This window comes from Megalobrama amblycephala, linkage group LG8 (assembly GCF_018812025.1).
Source record: "Megalobrama amblycephala isolate DHTTF-2021 linkage group LG8, ASM1881202v1, whole genome shotgun sequence".
Lineage (NCBI taxonomy): Eukaryota > Metazoa > Chordata > Actinopteri > Cypriniformes > Xenocyprididae > Megalobrama > Megalobrama amblycephala.
Genome location: NC_063051.1, coordinates 35207497 through 35230887, shown reverse-complemented (window position 1 = coordinate 35230887; position 23391 = coordinate 35207497). Strand labels below are relative to the sequence as shown.

General features: G+C 36.1%; 1 protein-coding gene across 2 annotated transcripts in view; it reads left to right on the top strand.

Moving 5' to 3' along the window:
* LOC125274464 (serine/threonine kinase 11 interacting protein) overlaps positions 1-23391 on the top strand; it is a 45761-nt gene that overhangs the window by 13603 nt on the left and 8767 nt on the right. For both annotated transcript variants that reach the window (XM_048200887.1, XM_048200886.1), the window contains exons 11-22: positions 114-155; positions 4563-4730; positions 4871-4952; positions 5063-5509; positions 9333-9535; positions 9620-9730; positions 10295-10463; positions 12709-12854; positions 12941-13235; positions 14055-14155; positions 14827-14924; positions 16003-16181. In XM_048200887.1, the coding sequence (XP_048056844.1) occupies positions 114-155; positions 4563-4730; positions 4871-4952; positions 5063-5509; positions 9333-9535; positions 9620-9730; positions 10295-10463; positions 12709-12854; positions 12941-13235; positions 14055-14155; positions 14827-14924; positions 16003-16181 (2041 nt within the window). The remainder of the gene's footprint in view (positions 1-113; positions 156-4562; positions 4731-4870; positions 4953-5062; positions 5510-9332; positions 9536-9619; positions 9731-10294; positions 10464-12708; positions 12855-12940; positions 13236-14054; positions 14156-14826; positions 14925-16002; positions 16182-23391) is intronic.

The window sequence follows — 23391 nt, the reverse complement described above, 5'->3', positions numbered from 1 at the left end:
TCTGATGTAATTTATAACCGTAACAGTGAGATGTTTCCTTTGAGATCGTTCTCGCTGTTCTGCAGATGTTTCGGAGTTGTGCGCTGACATTTTAATGTCTGCTTGTGTTTCAGCTCCAGCTGGATGGCACCCCTCTGTCCCAGTCTGATCTGCTGGTGGGTATCAAATCTCACTTCATGTGCCATCTCAGGTCATTCCACCCTCTTTGTTTCTCATGTGAACTGTGGGAGGCAAATCTGCTTTTAATTTACAGTAGAATAGTGGGTTTACTTCCTCTGATCAAATGGAGTTTGTGAACTTTAAATGGCTGCAGGCATGGCCCAACAATCACAATGACATTCGATGTTTGATGAATTACGTGACAACAAGTATAATATACTACAGTGGTGTTTTTTTAATCATCCACTGATATGCACTGTATATGACATCCACTATATTTTTCAGGGAGTGTTTATTTTATAAATAACGCTCAAAAGCCAAGGAATGCATTCAGGCATGTAAGAAGTAGACACACACACAATTGCTGTCAAGTCAAACATTGGTAAAATTCTGCAATCCAGGAGGTTTATTTTATTGCTTATTTTTTCAGGAATGTTGACAATTGTAAAATTCAAGATCATTTCTGTTAAAATTATTCCTTTTCCCCCTGACACCTTCTTGACACTGATGCAGGCCAAAGATGTGATAGCGACACCCAGTGTTCGTACGGTATAATTAATTTCTTTTATTTATATATTTATATATTTATTTTCACAATAAAGGGCAACATCTTCTTTTTTTTTTTTCTTTTTTTTTACTTTTAAAATGTCTCGAGGGCCAGTACGGACCATGGATTGAAACACTTGGAACTAAATAATAAGTGCTATCTAAAAAAATGGAAAAATAAAATGAAAAATTTAAAAAAAAAAAAAAAAAAAAAAAAAAAAATCTGAACAAATGAAAAGTATGTGACCCCCTTTTTTAAAGTTTATATGAAATTAATTGTAAGTAATTATAATAAATGATTAAAAAAAAAAAATAGTAAACTGAGTTTAATTACCAAAAATATAACATTTAACTGTGCTGCACACATCTCTGCACAAATTCTTATGCTGATTTAAAGGTTCCTCATTTCGTTTTGGAGTCTCCTACAACAGGTTTACATGCATCCAAGATCCCAAAAAATAAAAATAAAAACACTTTAATTTTCTCATAATTTTCTCCATTGCAGTGTCACCTCTTTTCTCACAGTGTGAAATGGTTTGATTAAGGATTCACTCTCTCTAAACACCTCTTTTCTGAGTGTGATTGGTCTATGAAATGTCCATTAGCGTATCTGAATTTCAGCTCTTCCTCAGCACTTGTATACTCAGTGATACGAACACTAGCGATAGCCTCAGTGTTGCTGTGTCCATTCAAGTGTGATTCCTCATCCTTTGGAAGTGCATGCAAGGTGGATTTGCTTTCTCAATGTGAACAACACTCTTCCAGTCTCAGACTACAGTGTTTGAGGGTAGAGCAAAGCAGACGCTGTTCAGCCAATGAAGACCACAAACGGGCATTATACAAATTTGTTACAAACCTATGTAGGTTCATGCAGGAAGTGAGGCTGGAATTACTGATGACTTGTTTCAGGCTGTTCAGAATTGGTTCTCTCTTTTGGGAGACAATAATTTCATTTATCATGTTATAAAGTCAGAATTGCGAGATATAAAGTCAGAATTGTGCGATATAAAGTCAGAATTGCGAGATATAAAGTCAGTATTGCGAGTTATAAAGTCAGAATTGCGAGTTATAAAGTCAGAATTGCGAGATATAAAGTCAGTATTGCGTGATATAAAGTCAGAATTGCGAGTTATAAAGTCAGAATTGCGAGTTATAAAGTCAGAATTGCGAGTTAAAGTCACAATTGCGAGTTATAAAGTCACAATTGCGCGATATAAAGTCAGAATTGCGAGTTATAAAGTCTGAATTGCGAGATATAAAGTCATAATTGCGAGTTATAAAGTCAAAATTGTGTGATATAAAGTCAGAATTGCGCGATATAAAGTCAGAATTGCGAGTTATAAAGTCAGAATTGCGAGTTATAAAGTCAGAATTGCGCGATATAAAGTCAGAATTGCGCGATATAAAGTCTGAATTGCGAGTTATAAAGTCACAATTGCGAGTTATAAAGTCACAATTGCGAGTTATAAAGTCACAATTGCGCGATATAAAGTCAGAATTGCGAGTTATAAAGTCTGAATTGCGAGATATAAAGTCATAATTGCGAGTTATAAAGTCAAAATTGTGTGATATAAAGTCAGAATTGCGAGTTATAAAATCAGAATTGTTATAAAGTCAGAATTGCGCAATATAAAGTAAGAATTGCGAGTTATAAAGTCAGAATTGCGAGTTATAAAGTCAGAATTGTGTGTTATAAAGTCAGAATTGCGAGTTATAAAGTCAAAATTGTGTGATATAAAGTCAGAATTGCGAGTTATAAAGTCAAAATTGTGTGATATAAAGTCATAATTGCGAGTTATAAAATCAGAATTGTGTTATAAAGTCATAATTGCGCGATATAAAGTCATAATTGCGAGATATAAAGTCAGAATTGCGCGATATAACGTCAGAATTGCGCGATATAGAGTAAGAATTGCGCGATATAGTCATAATTGCGAGATATAAAGTCAGAATTGCGCGATATAGATTAAGAATTGCGTGATATAAAATCAGAATTGTGTTATAAAGTCAGAATTGAGAGATATAAAGTCAGAATTGCGCGATATAGAGTAAGAATTGCGCGATATAAAGTCACAATTGCGAGTTAAAGTCACAATTGCGAGTTATAAAGTCACAATTGCGCGATATAAAGTCAGAATTGCGAGTTATAAAGTCTGAATTGCGAGATATAAAGTCATAATTGTGTATTATAAAGTCATAATTGCGAGTTATAAAATCAGAATTGTGTTATAAAGTCAGAATTGCGCGATATAATTGCGCAATATAAAGTCAGAATTGCGCGATATAAAGTCAGAATTGCGAGTTATAAAGTCATAATTGCGAGTTATAAAGTCAGAATTGTGTATTATAAAGTCATAATTGCGAGTTATAAAATCAGAATTGTGTTATAAAGTCAGAATTGCGCGATATAATTGCGCGATATAAAGTAAGAATTGCGTGATATAAAGTCAGAATTGTGTGATATAAAGTCAGAATTGCGAGTTATAAAGTCAAAATTGTGTGATATAAAGTCATAATTGCGAGTTATAAAATCAGAATTGCGCGATATAAAGTCAGAATTGCGCGATATAAAGTCAGAATTGCGCGATATAAAGTCAGAATTGCGAGTTATAAAGTCAGAATTGCGAGTTATAAAGTCAGAATTGTGTGTTATAAAGTCAGAATTGCGAGTTATAAAGTCAAAATTGTGTGATATAAAGTCATAATTGTGAGTTATAAAGTCAAAATTGTGTGATATAAAGTCAGAATTGCGAGTTATAAAATCAGAATTGTGTTATAAAGTCAGAATTGCGAGATATAAAGTCAGAATTGCGAGTTATAAAGTCAAAATTGTGTGATATAAAGTCATAATTGCGAGATATAAAGTCAGAATTGCGCGATATAGAGTAAGAATTGCGTGATATAAAATCAGAATTGTGTTATAAAGTCAGAATTGCGCGATATAGAGTAAGAATTGCGTGATATAAAATCAGAATTGTGTTATAAAGTCAGAATTGCGCTATATAGAGTAAGAATTGCGCGATATAGAGTAAGAATTGCGCGATATAGAGTAAGAATTGCGTGATATAAAGTCAGAATTGCGCGATATAGAGTAAGAATTGCGCGATATAAAATCAGAATTGCGCGATATAGAGTAAGAATTGCGCGATATAAAGTCAGAATTGCGCGATATAGAGTAAGAATTGCGAGATATAAAGTCAGAATTGCGCGATATAGAGTAAGAATTGCGTGATATAAAATCAGAATTGTGTTATAAAGTCAGAATTGCGCGATATAGAGTAAGAATTGCGCGATATAAAGTCAGAATTGCGTGATATAGAGTAAGAATTGCGCGATATAAAGTCAGAATTGCGCGATATAGAGTAAGAATTGCGTGATATAAAATCAGAATTGTGTTATAAAGTCAGAATTGCGCGATATAGAGTAAGAATTGCGCGATATAAAGTCAGAATTGCGCGATATAGAGTAAGAATTGCGCGATATAAAGTCAGAATTGCGCGATATAGAGTAAGAATTGCGTGATATAAAGTCAGAATTGCGCGTTATAAAGTCAGAATTGCGAGATATGAATTCGCAATTATCTTTTTTTATGTTTTTATTTAGTGGCAGAAACAAGCTTCCATACTAACCTACCAGCCCCCACCAGTTTTTTAAAAATTTTATTTAAAATTTTGAGATTTAATTTTAATGTTGATATTTATTGCTAGAGTATAACAAAATTACACAAATACATACGACATGATTTTATAGTTGTCTTTTAAAATGTATTCTCTAGTGTTCTCTTAGACCAACAATCTTGTTTATATTCTGTGGCTCTTGTGATATTATTTATTTATTTATTTATTTTTTATACACAGAACTTACCTAAACGCGGACAACTGGCTGGTCAGTTGTCCCACTCTTCTCAAGTTTCTATGGCACCTGACCAAGGAGGGCAGGAAGTGTCCAGTGGAGGTGGGGACATGACCGACAGTGTGACTTTAAGCATATCAGGAGTGACCCGAGTTCGAAAGAGGAGACACAAAGTAAGTCCTTGTCTAAAATCTCCCCAGTGTTTTTGATTTTAAAATGAGCAGGCAAAACAAACATGATATCTCATGGAGCTGCCATTACAATTTTCATCAGATAATTTCTGATGTATGATGCAACTTCTTGCCATTTTCAGAACAAGGTGAAGGTGAGGAGAGCCAGTATCTCAGAGCCCAGTGACACAGACCATGAGATCAGAGTGCAGTCTGCTCTACAAGGTGATGAACAGATCACTTGACCAACACTAACTCTTCACAGAGCTTCACCGTCTTTTCAGTGATCAAGCATACGAGTGTCTTTCTCATGTGAAGTGTTTGGTTCTCTTCAGATATCATCCTCCCCCATAAGGAGGACATCGAGAGAATGGACAGTTTTCGAGAGCAGTTAGGAGAGGACTGGCTGCGCTACCAGCATCATCTTGACGATACTCCAGTCAACCCAGCTTTCCCAGGAGTGGAAAGTGTAACCATTAAAGTGAACGTCAACGGTCACTGTACACCTCCATCTCCCCTGCTTAAAACAAACACACCTCCAACCAATCTGGAGTTGCTCCCCCCTCCACTGCTGTCCTCTGAACCGAAGGAGGAAGAGGACAAAGAAGAGATGGAGAGCACAGACGTGCTGCCTGAGACAGAGTCCACCCTGCAGTGGACAGGCCAAAGCCTCCCCAACACTGAATCTACTCTTGAGACAAGTCTGGGAAACACTCAGGCTCCAACTGAGGCCTGCTCTGACCCACAACCACCACCAGAAGAAGATGACGACGATAGAGGAGGTCTGTCTGTTCTTTTGTAGAGATGCATTGATTGTGATAACTATACTGACCAGATACTGTGATTATGTGCTTATATTTATACTGTGGTTGTACCATCCGATATCAATTGCGTAACATTAGTTCAGCAGTAGTCTAGCTTTTCAATTTACAGTATATCATTGAAGGTCCACATGTGACCTTTATAATGCGTGGCGCATCGCAGAGCAGTGCAAGACGAGCATTTGGTGTTTATATATATATATATATATATATATATATATATATATATATATATATATATATATATATATATATATATATATATAGGGCCTTAAACTAACTTTTTGTCACAATTGCCAATGGCCGGTGACTTAAGAAAATTTATTGACAATAAATATTTTTTTTACCAGCCATGAAACATAGATTAATCCTTATTAACGTTACAAAAGTTATTCAGTCGAGAGCAATGAGTGATTGTTTTTTTCTCTTTTTTTGTTTGATTAATATAAAAAACACAGCAGAATATTAGGCTGCTGTCACTTTAAGAGCTAATCACTAGGGGTGTGACGAGACGGGTAGCTCACGAGACGAGATTTTTACACACTATTTTTAAGAAATCCTCAAAAATGATTAGAAAAATAATCTGCAGGTGTATTTGAAATGTTTAACTAATCATCTTGTAATTAATGTCATTTCAGTTCTACTTTCGGAGTATGAATTATCATATGCAGTAAAAGACAACAATATTCAAGCACTGTTAAACGTTTTGCCGCAAACTGTATGATTTCATATGAGTATCTTCAGACCTCACTGTACATGATTTATAAGCTTCTACAACTTTTGACCTCCTAGCTGAACTCCTTTCCACAAATTGTTTATAGAAATAAAGAGTATAAATAAAAATGGTAAAACTTTACAATAAGGTCTCATTTATAAACATTAATGTATTAACCAACATAAACAATGAGCAATATCTTTGCTACAGTATTTATTAATCTTTGTTAATGTTAGTTAAACATAAAAATAGTCATAGTTCATGATAGTGCATTAAGTAATGTTAACAAATACTTGATTTTAACAAGGTATTAGTAAATGTTGCAATTAACATTAACTAAAATAGTGTAGAAGTATTGTTCTTCCTTAGTTAAAACTAACGCTAACTAATGAAACCTTATTGTTAAAGTGTTTCCGTAAAAATAAATAATAAGACTAAAAGAAAACTGTTAAGTGCAATCAATAAGCAACCATAATCAAAGAAATCTCGTCGAGGCGAAAAGCAGTCTCGTGATAGTGTGAGGGTGAAATCACGGATCCAATTAACTGTTACATGTGTTTTATTTCTCAACTGTTTACATTCAGTTAAGACATAACTATGTTATGTTTACATACCAAGACGGGCATTTTGACATAATTTTGTTTGAATACGTCTATTTAAGCGCATGAAGCTGTGAAAGAGAACTCAGATCAGTATTCGCAAGCTGTTTGAGACCCGGATTTCTGAGCGCACACGTCGGATGTTTGCATATGAAATTTCCCACACAGCGCGCGTAACAAATTACATTGGCAAGGCTTAAAGGTGCCCTAGATTCAAAAATTGAATTTACCTCAGCATAGTTAAATAACAAGAGTTCAGTACATGGAAATGACATACAGTGAGTCTCAAACTCCATTGTTTCCTCCTCCTTATATAAATCTCATTTGTTTAAAAGACCTCCGAAAAACAGGCGAATCTCAACATAACACCGACTGTTACCTAACAGTCGGGATCATTAATATGTATGGCCCCAATATTTGCATATGCCAGCTCATGTTCAAGGCATTACACAAGGGCAGCCAGTATTAACGTCTGGATCTGTGCACAGCTGAATCATCAGACTAGGTAAGCAAGCAAGAACAATAGCGAAAAATGGCAGATGGAGCAATAATAACTAACATGATCCATGATTACATGATATTTTTAGTGATATTTGTAAATTGTCTTTCTAAATGTTTCGTTAGCATGTTGCTAATGTACTGTTAAATGTGGTTAAAGTTACCATCGTTTCTTACTGTATTCACGGAGACAAGAGCCGTCGTTATTTTCATTATTAAACACTTGCAGTCTGTATAATTCATAAACACAACTTCATTCTTTATAAATCTCTCCAACAGTGTAGCATTAGCCGTTAGCCACGAATCACAGCCTCAAATTCATTCAGAATCAATGTAAACATCAAAATAAACACTGTACTTGCGCGATTAGACATGCTGCATGACGAACACTTTGTAAAGATCCATTTTGAGGGTTATATTAGCTGTGTGAACTTTTTTTATGTTGTTTAAGGCAAGCGCGAGCTCTTGGGGCGTGGAGCACCAGATTTAAAGGCCCACACACCCTGAATCGGCTCATTTCTAATGATGCCCCAAAATAGGCAGTTAAAAAAAATTAATTAAAAAAAAATCTATGGGGTATTTTGAGCTGAAACTTCACTGACACATTCAGGGGACACCTTAGACTTATATTACATCTTTTAAAAAAAAGTTCTAGGGCACCTTTAAACTGTTGTGACTGTGCATCGCTGGCCTGTCAAATGTCCCGAGCGTCATTCACGTTTGTTCACGTTCATGTACTCATAATTTTACATTGTTAAAATTTATAAAAATGTTAGCGGCCAACTGGCAATTGACATGGTTTCATATACTCGCCAACACCAACATTTTTACTCACATTTGGCACTTTGCGAGTGTTAATTTTAGTCCCTATGTATGAGTGTGTGTATATATATATATATATATATATATATATATATATATATATACAGTACAGTCCAAAAGTTTGGAACCACTAAGATTTTTAATATTTTTAAAAGAAGTTTCGTCTGCTCACCAAGGCTACATTTATTTAATTAAAAATACAGTAAAAAACAGTAATATTGTGAAATATTATTACAATTTAAAATAACTGTTTTCTATTTGAATATATTTGACAAAGTAATTTATTCCTGTGATCAAAGCTGAATTTTCAGCATCATTACTCCAGTCTTCAGTGTCACATGATCCTTCAGAAATCATTCTAATATGCTGATCTGCTGCTCAAGAAACATTTAATGTGTACAGTTGTACAAAATATTTGTGTACAATATTTTTTTTCAGGATTATTTGATGATAGAAAGTTCAAAAGAACAGTGTTTATCTGAAATCTAATCGTTTGTAACATTATAAATGTCTTTACTGCCACTTTTGATTGATTTAATGCATCCTTGCTGAATAAAAGTATTCATTTCTTTAATTTCTTTTCAAAAAAATAAAAATAAAAATTCTTACTGACCCCAAACTTTGAACGGTAGTGTATAATGCTACAGAAGCTTTGTATTTCAGATAAATGCTGTTCTTCTGAACTTTCTATTCATCAAGGAATCCTGAAAAAAAAAAAGTACACAACTGTTTTCAACATTGAAAATAATCATAAATGTTTATTGAGCAGCAGATCAGCATATTAGAATGATTTCTGAAGGATCATGTGACACTGAAGACTGGAGTAACGATGCTGAAAATTCAGCTTTGATCACAGGAATAAATTACTTTGTGAAATATATTTAAATAGTACACAGTTATTTTAAATTGTAATAATATTTCACAATATTACTGTTTTTTCTGTATTTTTAATTAAATAAATGTAGCCTTGGTGAGCAGACGAAACTTCTTTTAAAAACATTAAAAATCTTAGTGGTTCCAAACTTTTGGACTGTACTGTATATATATATATATATATATATATATATATATATATATATATATATATATATATATATATATATATATATATGTCCAGAGCTCTTTTTCACTCCTGCACTTTGTTTAACAGTGGACCTATGCAGGCCAATGCTGGTGGGGCAGCTGTCAGAGGATGTGGAGACGAATCGAAAAAGGTCCTCTGAACCACTCTTCCTACGAGTGCGGCAGGGTCACCTGCTGGAGGTAGACATGCACCAGGGGTGTGTTAAAACACGAGTGGAGCTGGACTGTTTGCAAGATGTCGTGACCACCGAGTCCTCATGCACAGTGGAGGTCAGATGACATATTTTCTGTTCATGAAGATCTTTAAGATCTCTATCATTATGGAGTTTCACACTCTCTGTTTAAATCTTACAGAACATGGAAAGGACTCAACCAGCCCTAGAGCTCCACTTCCGGTACATTAGTCGTGAGAGACGTAAACGTTGTTATATAATGTTGGATGACAAGCCACAGGAAGCATTACAGGTAAGGAGATACGTTCATTATTAGACTTAATCAACCAGTTACTGAGATTTACTGTAATTAGGTTAACTTGTTTTAAATTACATTGGTGTTTTACTATTATTTTGCCTTGGCTAATTATAGATAATTATGCAAGAACGAGCACAATAAAAGAAAAGCTTTTGCAATTACGTTCCACCATAGTGGAATTGTGAAATACTGGAGGGAATGACATTTGATGCAACATCAGATGTTTTGGAGCAATAGAGATGCACGCTTATGCACAGTTGCCCAGCAATGTTTAGTGTTTTTAGTTTCTTTTCATCTACTGAGATAAATGTATGTTTGTGAGATATGTGTTACACAGGAATAACAGTTTGACCTTAAATAACTACAAAGTAATTTAAAATTTAAAGCAACATGATGTTACCTAATTCAGTGTTTCCCAACCATTGTGCACACAAGTGGCTTATGCATGTCTGTGCAGTTTTGCTGTTTTAGTGCATCAAGAAAAAGGTTGGAAACACTGACCTTTCATTATCCTGTCTTTTGACTGGTTTTAAAGAGTTCTGAATTCTGACCCCTCAGGTATTAGCAGAGGTTCTCTCAAGATTCGTGGAGGAAAACAAGCGGCAGGTGGATGAGGAGAGACCAGAGACAGTTTGGCTACAGTGCCTGAAGTGTCAGGCTGAGTTCTGCCAGCCAGCCACTGAGTCAGACAGCAGCTTGAGCCACCTGGATGAGCCGAGGAATGACAGTAAGGATATGGCCCTAAAAATCAAAAAGAGCTTTTTTTTCTTTCATGAGCAAGGCCCTGGAAGGATAGGCGGACCTACACTCCCACCAGAACATTTCAGGGAGCGGTACAAACACATGCACCTTTCAACGCACTATTACAATCGCAATCATTCTCTCTGGTCTCTTCCACCTCATTGCAATTTAAAGACCGTATTCAATTGTGCAATGATGGTTGAGACTACACCATTTTAATAATACTGGTTATTAGCGTGGGGGGAATTTTTTTTTGTCCTGATTCTTTTTTTTTTTTTTTTCTCCATCTCAGTTTCAGTGCAAGATTAAGTTAATAAAAAAAAACATGAATCAGACTTACCATAAGTGGGTGATCATCTTGTTGGAGCATGACAGAACCTGGATAAAATGTCTCGCCAAAGAATTTCATGAATACAGAATGGGTGCCAAGCACTGGGTGTGATAGCTTTTCATCTTGGGACTCCATCAGGCAGCCAATAATTTTATCATATGACCCATTTTCAGTGTAACCCACTTGGAATTTTACACTTTATTTTAGGGTTCAATTCTCACTTTTAACTAGTTCCCTATTAGCTTGCATGTTACTAGGATATCGGTTGTTTATTAGTACTTATAAAGCACATATTAATGCCTTATTCTGCATGACAGTATTCTAAATCCCTTAATCATACACAATACCTAAACATCAATGCTACTAAAACTAACTATTAATTAGGAGTTTGTTGTTAGAAACATCATCTTGCAGGCCGTTTTTCTTTTAATGACTGGTTTGAAACACACTTCACTCTGCGCTGCAGCACTGCATAGTTTTAAAACGTGCTTTGACATGCAAACCGGAGGTTATAGGACATTTGTTCAGCTGCTTTCAGTCTGTTTGCTTGGTGTCCTGCAGATCATCTGGACCAAACACAAAGTTGGTTCTGCATGGGGGCAGAGATCAGTGAAGGTGTTTATTTTAAGAGCATTAACATTCTTAACATAAATCTGAAGGAAAGAGCAAGTTAAACACAGTGGTGTTTTAAAATGAGGAGGCAAAGGCCTAGATTTTTTTCAAATATAAATGTATGTCTCTGTTAAACTTAATATTCATGGTTAAATAAACATTACTTAAAAAATAGACCAAATACAATTCTAATTTATATTTTTACACTATGTAATGTTCTGTTTATTAAAGGGGTGGTTGATGATGATTTCACTTTTTTAACTTTAGTTAGTGTGTAATGTTGCTGTTTGAGCATAAACAACATCTGCAAAGTTACGACACTCAAAGTTCAATGCAAAGAGAGATATTTTCTTTTACAGAAATCGCTTTATAAACGGCTGGTAGGGACTACAACGAGCTTCTTCCCGGGTTGGTGACATCACAAACCCTAAAATTTACATAAACCCCGCCCCCGAGAACACACAACAAAGGGGGCGGGGCCATGTTGGGCTGCTTTAGAGAAGAGGAAGAGTTGTTGTAGTAGAGTGTTGTTGTCATGCCGTCATTTTACGCCGGACTGCTTCACAAACGAGGGTCAATTCAACACAAAAGATGAACATGACGGCACATGCTAGTGGATGAGTTGAATCAACTCCACAGCAACTACATCAATTTATCCACTAACCATTCAGAAATGTCTAAAAGTTGTAACTTCTTCCTGAGTCTCTCCATCAGTGTCGACTCCGGTTTGAACAATGTAAGGCTGAACACTTTCGTCATTTTGGCTGCGTGAGATTCTCCAGCTTTGTTAAAGCTCCGCCCTCTTCTGGAAAGGGGGCGGGAGCAGCAGCTCATTTGCATTTAAAGGGACACACACAAAAACGGAAAAGTTTTTGGAAATTTGACAAGCTATAATAAATGATCTGTGGGGTATTTTGAGCTGAAACTTCACAGACACATCTTGTGAGAGGGGATGAGAGATGACACTTTGATTGGTTTATTGCATGTTATGCCCAAAACACAACCATGACTCGTTAAGAGACTACGTACAACACTTTTGGACCATGTGCCTGATGCGCCGACTATTTTTTCCATCATTAAACTAGCAAAAGTGGATTCGGACACGCCCTAAGTGCACCTGCACCATGCACTTTATGGCCCTTTGTCACATTTTGTAATATTTGTGTTGTTATATTTTAGTAATATCAATCATCCATTTTTTTCTTTTTTTTCTGCCATATTTTAATACCTAAAATGTATTATATGGACTGGGTATCTCATGAGCATTCATTTTTATTATTTTCAACAGGTTGTACTGTCATCTGCTCAGAGTGCAATAGTGATCATGTGGTTCAGATGGCTGTCCAACCAGCTCCTTCCACCAGTACACCATTTGAACAGAATGACGCCAGATACTTTACCTTTGATGACCCTGTCCATCCCCAGCGCAGCGAGGTCTGGGTTTTGACGGTCTTTTGCCTTGATATTTCCACAAGAGTACTATTCTCCTTTCACTTACTTAACGTGCTTCTTTCCTCCAGGCGTCTTTGCTGTCCCGTGGCAGCCCTCTCCATTTGACTCAGCATTCAGAGGCCTCCACAGAGGGAGCCACAGCTCACTTCCACACGGCCCAGAGCTTCCTGTCCAATTGTTTGACCAGTCAGAATGAGGCAGGGGTTGACCAGGAAACTTCTCAACTAATCAGCACTGTGGATGGACCGGTTCCGGGTAGCTCCGAGGGGTTTAAAGAGAAGATGGCTGACAACTCCTCCTACAACGGCTATCAAAAACATCAGGATCAAGAGTCACCAAAGCACACGGAAGGATCCAGCAATGGTAGGTGCTCCACTCTGGGCATGAAGAGCAGAAATTAAAGAAGATGAAACTATCCTGGAAAAAGACAGAGTCATATTGTTATTAAACAGGGTTTTTGTGGGTCCTGGTTTCACAGACAGGGCTTAAATTAAGCCAGGATTTGGCCTTAGTTCAGTTTGGACATGTAAGTGGTTTTTATAAACATGCCTTAGAAAAAAAAAAACATTCCTGGTGTGCATCTTGAGACAAAACAGCGGCACTAACCTATTTTAAGATATATGTCGATTGCACTTTATTTTACAGTATGTGTACTTACTTTAAAAAAATATAATATAAGGTAACTACAAGGGTTAAGGTTAGGTTTAGGGGTAGGTAGGGTTAGTGCCTAGTCATTACCCAGATATTGCAATTACTATAGTATGTACATGGGGAACAGGCCTGTAAAATAAGGTGCTATCGATATGTCAATACAAGTTGCTTTCAGTTTAAACAGCTCAAACGTGCATTTTAGTCTTGTCTGTGAAACTGGGGGCAGATGTCTTACATTCAGTTTAAGGCCATAGAAAGTCTTAAAAGGTGAAACAAAAGTCTTAATTATCATTTTAAAATGAATAATTATCTTAAAATTGTGGATGGAAAAAACAGGAATCAAATAACACAATAAAGCTTAATCAAGCCTTCCTCGCCATAAACCACGTTAATCGAGTGTATAAATATAGCTAGAATTACAGATTTTAGAGATTACAGAATTATTGACATCACAAGTCAGATTTTGTTTGTTTTCTGGCACAAATAGACTTATTTAATTGAGGGTCTTAATCATAATTCTTTCCATTTTAGGTCAGTTTGACCTGCTGTCAGAGACAGTGGATCATCGGCTCCAGCTTTTTCTGGATGTTGAAGTGTTTGGGGGGGAAGAGGAGCTTCGCTGCTTTTTAAAGGCAAGATAACTTGTTTCTTATGCCCTCGTGAACATGAACCGAAAAAACTGACTCGGGAATAGCGCAAGTCAAACAAATGCAACCAAAAAGCCATGTTAGATCCTTTATTCATGAAGGTAAATTCATGCTACTTTATTGCTACAGTCCACCATATCCTATGTTAGTTCATCATTTCTCTCATCAGCTCTATGGAAAATGGGTGAATTTCTTTATTGTGAACTTTCTGAATGTCTCAGTGTAGTTTCATTATTTTACTGGTGTCCTGCTGGGTCTAAATGTGGTCAAACGTGCCCCTTTGGCCCCTTCTGGATGCCCTGTCCAAGGACAAGGGTGTATCTGCCTTAGCCACCTGGATTTCTCCAAAGAAACAATCCCATAAGGAAGCCCACAGCGGGACAATGAGATTAAATTGATTTGATACACTCCCTTCACACCCGCCTTTTGCTCTCTCACAGTTTAGAGCCAATGTCTTTCCCTTTGTTAGTTCAAATTCCAAAGTGCTGGTAATCTAATGCACTCCAAACTACTTAATTGCGTTATTTTGTTTTATTCCAAGCACGCTTGAACAGTTTTTAGTCATGATTACTTCAAGTGTTTGAAGTAAATGCTGCATTTCTAAGTGCTTCATTCTGCTTCTTCATTTTGAGCTGGAATTATTTGTGTGATTTCAGATGTCCATTGTGAAGTTTGGAGATGCGGTGGAGTTAAGTTCCCTCATGGTTGTGTCTGACCAGTACATCTACATCTTAGAGATCACCTCACAGTCTGAGTGAGCAACTTCAGTTAACTTCTTCAGTTTTGAAAGAGCAGCTATTGCTCACTAAAAACCATTTTAAGTAAGTGTATGGGTAGTTTAGAAAAAAGAGTGTAAATGTAATGGTGCAATATCCAATCCAGCCCACCTAATCAGCATTCTCAGCATACATTAGTGCCAAATTGGGTTTTATTTATATGCATTTAAGCAATTTCATGGATGTTGTATTTCTATATGTTAGCATGGCCTTATTGCTAACTTTAGTTAGTGTGTAATGTTGCTGTTTGAGCATAAACAACATCTGCAAAGTTACGACGCTCAAAGTTCAATGCAAAGGGAGATATTTTCTTTTACAGAAATACTACAGCGAGCTTCTTCCTGGGTTAGTGACATCACAAACCCCAAAATTTACATAAACCCCGCCCCCAAAATCATGCAATAAAGGGGTGTGGCCATGTTGGGCTGCTTTAGAGAAGAGGAAGAGTTGTTGTAGTAGAGTGTTGTTGTCATGCCGTCATTTTACGCCGGACTGCTTCACAAACGAGGGTCAATTCAACACAAAAGATGAACATGACGGCACATGCTAGTGGATGAGTTGAATCAACTCCACAGCAACTACATCAATTTATCCACTAACCATTCAGAAACGTCTAAATGTTGTAACTTCTTCCTGAGTCTCTCCATCAGTGTCGACTCCGGTTTGAACAATGTAAGGCTGAACACTTTCGTCATTTTGGCTGCGTGAGATTCTCCAGCTTTGTTGTTGTTGAGCTGTTAAAGCCCCGCCCTCTTCTGGAAAGGGGGCGGGAGCAGCAGCTCATTTGCATTTAAAGGGACACACACAAAAACGGCGTGTTTTTGCAAATTTGACAAGCTATAATAAATGATCTGGGGTATTTTGAGCTGAAACTTCACAGACACATTCTGGAGACACCAGAGACTGATATTACATCTTGTGAAATGGGTGATATAGGTCCGCTTTAATGTGTTTAAATAATAGAAACAAGTGAAACAACATATATATAACATGAAAAACACTTTTCTTTCCATTTCCCCTCTCCCTTTCTTTCACTGTTTCTCACTTCTGATGCAGAGGGCAACCCTCAGACTGGCTGCGGAAGAGAGAAAGCCATCGGTTGTGTGAACTCAGCTATCTGGAGGTCGGTCTGGGTTCTCAGAGCATCCATCTGGAGTTTGATGAGGGGGCAGCAGCGTACACACTACTGGTGCGAAACAGTGCCCGCTGCAAATGGTTCTTCAGCAAGCTTACAGGCAAGACTTCCTTTTGCATGCTCTGTGGTTTAACACATTCTTAGAAGGAAATGAAAAAAAAAAAAAAAATAGCCTAGACATTTTATTAGCAGTTAGACAACAGTTCAAACAAAATATTTGCTTCCTGGAAGAATGCAAAAGAATAGTTCAAACAAGATTTAGAAGGAAGTGCTGAATGAATGAAGGTGTTTTCCGAAAAAATAATAGGAAGTTATGTGTGCACCCAAGTTGTTATTCTTTGACTGAATTGAACACTTTAGACATTCTACTAAATATTAGAATCTTTGTAACTAACTCTCATTAATTTGCAACTCTATGTCAACTATCTCTCAGAACATTAGTAGACTGTGAGGTTCGGGTTAGTAGAATAAGTTGACATGTACATGCAAAGTTACTTCTAGTCAGTAGAATGTCTGTTGGGGACCATCAAAATAAAATGTTAGCAGATATTCGAGCGGTTTAATCCAAGTCTTCTGAAGAGACATGATCGGTTTATATGATGAACAGGTTTTAATTTAGGCTTTTATTCACATCTAAACGTTGATCAGTTACCATCACAATCATCTCACCTAAATGTTTGCTCAATCAATGTATTTGTGTTTTAACAATGGGGTGATTTTGTTGCAATAGCTTACATCAGGTGTGCCCAATCCTGTTCCTGGAGATCTATCTGCTGTCAGATCCAAACCTGATCCAACACACCTCTCTTTTTGTCATTATCAACTGCTCCTGAAGATCTAATTAGCTGGTTCAGGTGTGTTTGAACAGGATTGGACACCCCTGGATAACATAGTACAAGGAAGTTTCAAACTTTGCATTTAATTTACAAAAAGAAGATAAGTAAACACTCAGAATTAAAATAAGAACAAAAAAATAGTACAAATAAATACACTACCATTCAAAAGTTTGGAAACATTATTGTTTTTAATGTTTTTGAAATAAGTCTCTTATACTCATCAAGCCTGCATTTATTTGGTCAAAAATACAGAAAAAAAAATTTAATATTGTGAAATATTATTACAATTTAAAATTATGGTTTTCTATTTTAATATACTTTAACATATAATTTATTTCTGTGATCAAAGCTGAATTTTCAGCATCATTACTCCAGTCTTCAGTGTCACATGATCCTTCAGAAATCATTCTAATATGCTGATTTGATACTCACCCTGTGATACTTTTTTCAGGATTCATTGATGAATAAATAGTCAAAAAGAACAGCATTTATTCAATATAAATCTTTACTATCACTTTTTATCAATTTAACACATCCTTGCTGAAGAAAAGTATTAATTTCTTTCCAAAAAAAAAAAGAAAGAAAGAAAAAATTACTGTCCCCAAACTTTTGAACAGTAGTGTATATTGTTACAAAATATTTAATTTAAATAAATGCTGCTCTTTTTATTATTCAAAGAATCCTGAAAAAAAGTATCACATTATAAAAAAAATATTAAGCAACATTTGTATCAAATCATCATATTAGAATGATTTCTGAAGGATCATGTGACACTGAAGACTGGAGTAATGATGCTGAAAATTCAGCTTTGATCACAGGAATAAATTACATTATAACAGAAAACCATTATTTTAAATTGTAATAATATTTCACAATATTATTTTTTCTGTATTTTTGATCAAATAAATGCAGCCTTAATGAGCATAAGAGACTTCATTCAAAAACATTAAAAATAGTAATGTTTCCAAATGTATTTATTTGTACTATTTTTGGTCATTTGTTTATTTGTTCTTATTTTAATACTGAGTGTTTACATATCATCTTTTTTTTGTTTTTTTTTTGTAAATTTAATTCAAAGTTTGAAATCAAACTTCCTTGTACTATGTTATCCAGGGGTGTCCAATCCTGTTGAAACACACCTGAACCAGCTAATTAGATCTTCAGGAGCACGAAAACATTAAAAATAGTAATGTTTCCAAACTTTTGAATAGTAGTGTACAATATAGCTACAGCTGGTATCGGTGTATTGATAATGCGGAAAATTATTGTTGGAACAGTTTTGGATATTTCATTATCGATACGTATCGAAAAACCAACATTTTTGACAACATTAGTGAGTAGAATGTCTAAAGTGGAAAATCTAAATCAAATTTTACCAAGTGTAGTCCTATCAATTTACAAACGGAAAGTACTTGATGCTCCTCTCTATGACCCCCAAGACATTTGTGGTCAGGAGTCTATTGAAAACACATTGAAGTGCCCCTATTATGACTTTTTGAATATTTCCTCTAAAGTAGTGTATGATATAGCTGTTTGTGAATGTAAAAAGTCTGCAAAGTTTCAAAGATCAAATTGCACAATAAATAAAGTCATTGTTTTACCAAAGGAAAGAGCTGATTCTGATCTAGACAACTGAAACGAGTCATCAGTAATTCCAGTCTTACTTCCTGCACAAGTAGGTTTGTAACAAATTTGCATAATGCCAACCGATGGTCCTTGGGCTTCCTTCCCAAAATATCTTAGGGTTCGTTTACACAACACTGTTTTCTACTAAAAACGGAAAGCTTTTTATGTGTTTTGACCGTTCATTTACACAAAAACATCGTTTTGGGGACCTGAAAACACAAACTTTTGAAAACGTGTTTTAAAGTGCACATGCAGAACGAATTTTTGTGTAAATCGTGTGTAAAGTGGTTCTGGCGTAAATTTTTGGATTCATTAAAATGTTCGTATTTTCCAAATGTTAGTTGGTACGAAAGAAATCTACACCTGCTCCCAGCCACGCGTAAATAGTGCGTTTAACATCCGAACGTTTTGCTCATTAATAAGGCTGCATTTTAATTCACCTTAATAAGGTACATTACACAGCATTTTGAAAAAATATTATATATAGTAATTACATACGTTTTTTCTTTTTACTTTTATTGTGAGAGCCAGTAATAGCATCTGCAAACGGAGCACTTTAATCAAATAATTAATTGATTTAAATAGGGCTGGGCAAACTAATGGCCCCTTAATTGATATGGAAATTGTTTCCTATAAAATGGCCAAAATCCTTCGTTTGGTGTCATAATATGATGCCCATATATAGTTGTCAGTCGGATTTAATGGGCGGGATTTATGGTAATTGAGAATGAGTGTGCACGCGCGTCCCATTTACGACTGATTGGAATTCATTAACACACACACATTTCACTATCAATTCTGACGTTTACGAAGTATTTGTGAATCAGTCTCTTTACGTGCAAATCACTCACATTTTTACTCGTATATTTACCAGTGTTTCATGAATGAGACCCATTGTCTCCGTGTAAGCTACAAAAACTCAAATTTGTGAAAACAGTGATGTCATGTGCATGCATATTACTTGTTCAGTCTATAGGCGCTTCGTTTTTGTTTTTACAAAGTGACATCGCCAACTACTGGCCTGGCAGCATAATACAGCGTTTTTAATAATTTTCGCGGATCTGCACGAAAAGGAAAATCTTTTCTGTTTTTGGTACATCATTGTTGTGTAAACATACCCTTAGACCCACTCTCAAACACTGCAGTTATAGCTGAGGCCCAGAAGAGTTTGGTTGTGTTGTCGACATGCTATTTTCTGCACTGTGAAAGCAAATCCACTTTACATGCACTTCGTTGTTACTGTTGTCACTTTGTATGCAAGTGTTGAGGAAGCCTCGAGCTGAAATTCAGATTTGGTTAATGGACGTTTTGTTTCCAACATGCACTGTAAGCGGAAAACAGACTGGGCCATCTGACCAATCAGAGCAGGGTAGGCTTTCAGAAAGGAGGGGCTTAGAGAGAATGAATCTCTAATCAAACCGTTTCAGACAATTATTAAAGAGGTGATACTGTAATGTATATTATGAGGAAATTAAAGTTTTTTGACCTTGGTTGCATGTAAATTTTACAAAATGCTTCCATTAAATCTTTTTAAATCAGTTTAAAAACAACTTTTGAAGATTCACTCTGACAGGGTATGAACTTTCACTGACAATTCACCAGTACATCAAGCTCAGAAAAAGGATACGTGTGGAAACAGTAACCTTCTGGCATGGCCACTGTGATCTTAGAAGCTGACAGATATCTGACACTCTTGACTAGACGCAACCAGACAAAACACTAGGAGTATTTACCTGTCCATCCCACTGTTCTTTCAGAGGGTGTTCATTTTCACCACATACTGTTGGAAAACAGAGGAACGTTTGAAAAAAGGGTGTTACACAGATCACTATACAGCGGAGGCAAAACATTGACCTGATTACCAAAAAAATGGCACATTATCTGACCTGAGCAATGAAACTGACACTTTTTTTTTCTCACAGCAAACCATTTGTTAATCTTGGGCAAAAACACACCAAACAACACTTAATTTCAACATTTATTTTCCTTATACAGTCTGACGAAAAGCATGCTGGGAATTAGAAATCTGCTGCAACTCAATCATGTTAAGTTCAACTTACTACAATCACATTTTGAGTTGTATTAAGTAAAATAAACTTTCATTATTATTTGAGTGAAACAAACTCATTTTATTTAATTAATTCCACTGTTCGGCTTTAGAGTGTAGAAAGGGTCTTTAAGTTCCTCTGTTCTCTGTTAAGTCCTTCCAGGTTTTTTTGACACTTACCATCTGAAATTTCACTCAAGAATTTCAGTTGTTTTGTTGTTGTTCTTCAAAAGCATCAAGAGTAACTTGTTAGTTGATGGCTAATATGTGACCCATCACGGAATCCAGGGACACAAGTCGGCAGCACAACTCTCGAGCAAAATGAGAAAGAAGCATTTTTTTTCAAAATTGGTGATTTTCGTTTTTTTGCAGAATCTGTTAGTTGAGATCATGAAGAAGCCTTTCCGTGTTTGAGATAGCAGTATTGGTATATTTAAAAGCGTACATTTTGAGGTCGAAATCGGCTTGTTTTTCAGAGATTCTAGCACGCAGTAGGGGCGTGTCATGTCTGTGTGTATTTCCATACTGGGAAGCGTGGCTACTTATTATGCAGCGTTCTGGCCGGCTCTAGCTGATATCAAAATTCAATGAAGAACCGTGGCCGTTACACCGAAAATGTTTTGAAGTACTTCTTCGACAAGCCGGATGCTTATGAACAAGCGCTCACTGATTCTGAAGACGATCTGAGCGACGATGAAAGCGGCATAATAAGACATTACCTCTCTGGAGTCGGGTAACGCGCCGGCGCGTTTTGCAGGTTTTTTTTCACATTGCAGCAAAACAGACTTAAAATACTCCATCATATTTTGTCATAGAGACATAAGTAATATATATCAATTGAAACTATAGAATGTCTTCTTTTATTTGTGTACACTCAGAGTAAAAACAAAATGTTGTGCTTTTTGAAAAATAAAGAAAACTAACATGATGCGTGATCTCTCCTCTCCCTCTGAACGAAGTCCAATCTGATAGTTCTCAGAAAATGAACTGTAACTTAGTGAATACTAATCATAAAAAAATTATACTTATGTCTGAAAAAACGTTGAAATGTCAAGTTTTAAAATGTGTAAGTCAAATCGAAAACAAACCTTCTGTGTTTATGTAATCTGTATGAAAAGAGAGCCATGTCAGAAGTCCGTGATTCAGCTCATTATCTGCTAATGCGGCCACGCCCATGGAGCCAGCGCTATTCAGACGCAAATTCTGAGTCAATGCATGCATTCATCGCCTCAATCGTGTATTTATTGACTTGAAAAGTGTTTTGAATAGGCATAGTTAGCGATCTCTGGCCTCTGTTAGTCCAGTTATTTCCTGGATTGCCTATTCTTCTTTAACAGGCTTCTCAGGTGAGAACATTTCATTTCATGATTAGTGACCAAAATGATCACGGTTATCACAGAATCCTGTTCAAAAAGTCAATTCACCAAGTTTTATGTGGAAAACCAGCAAATAAAAAATAAAATTAGCATCAATATGTACTTTTTCTTTACATAAACATTAAAATAATAACATTAAAAATGATGGGCAGATTTTAAAGGAGTGTCTTGCAACATGTTATCTACAATGCACAAGTTCAAATAGAGTTTTGACAAAAAAGTCACATATTTCAGCCTCTAAATCATTTTTATAAAAGTAAAAAAAAAAAAAATTACTGACATTTACAATGCACATTAACCTTTAGTATTAATAGTATGCAGTCCATGCAGCTTTACAGGGGGTATGGCTTATCTAAATGAGATGTAAATGAGCTCTATTGTCACTCCCAGCAGGTGAGAACAGGTGAGAACTGCACAAACTTTAAAGGGGTTTTTCTCCCTCTTGAGCTTTCTTGATTGCCTACCTTCAAATGGCCACAACTTCTCCAAATATTATCATATTTCCATGTGTCACACATCGTTGGAAAGCTTGGAGACTGCACTTTCAGAATCTGTGAATAACTCAAAATGCCCCAAAACCGACTTGTGTCCCTACTTTCCGTGACTGGTCACATATGTTTATAAGTTGAAGGAGGGTGTGTTTAATGCTAGGATGAGTTACAGTAAGTTATATTTTTGTTGTTGTCCGTTAATGCTCTGAGTGACATTTTGTCAATGTCTGTGTAGCTTGAAGCCACACTTGTCACAGAACATCTTAGGCTACGTTCAGACTGTCAGTCCAAATCCGATTTTTGTGCATATCCAATTGAAATCAGATCAGATTTAACAGGTGTGAACGGCAAAAAATCATATGAAATGTGATTTTTACAAATCCGTTTTGAGCTACATTCATATGTGGTTTGAAATCCTATTCAAATTTCACTGTGCACTGACACTGTACTTCGGGATTAAAGCCCTGATATACTCACAGCAAAGTCCTTTTTCATTCTTTGCTTAGGGGTTAAAAGAATTTTGAAATACGTGGCCAGCGATAAGGCTGGGACAATAAATTGATTAATCTCGATTCATGGATCGATTTTCCGAATGCATCACGATTCTCTCTCGAATCGATTCTGAGCTTAGTTTTTAACAGCAGATGGCGCTCTAGGCTACTCAAATGCTCATGAAGAAGAGCGCTGAAGAGCACTTGTGCATTCGGCTGAGTCTGAGAATGTACTTGAACCTCAGAATGCTTTTATGACGTGAGATTAATGTAAACAGCCCACTGCAAACACCCTTGTAATTCACTTCAACCTTTTCAAACTTTATGAAAGATTATTTTATAGAAGGTTCAAGTGGTGTGTGTAAGGAATTGGAAGCTTTTGGCTGTTTCTAAAGCACGCAGCGCCATCTGCTGTTAAAAACTACGCTCAGAATTGACTCCAG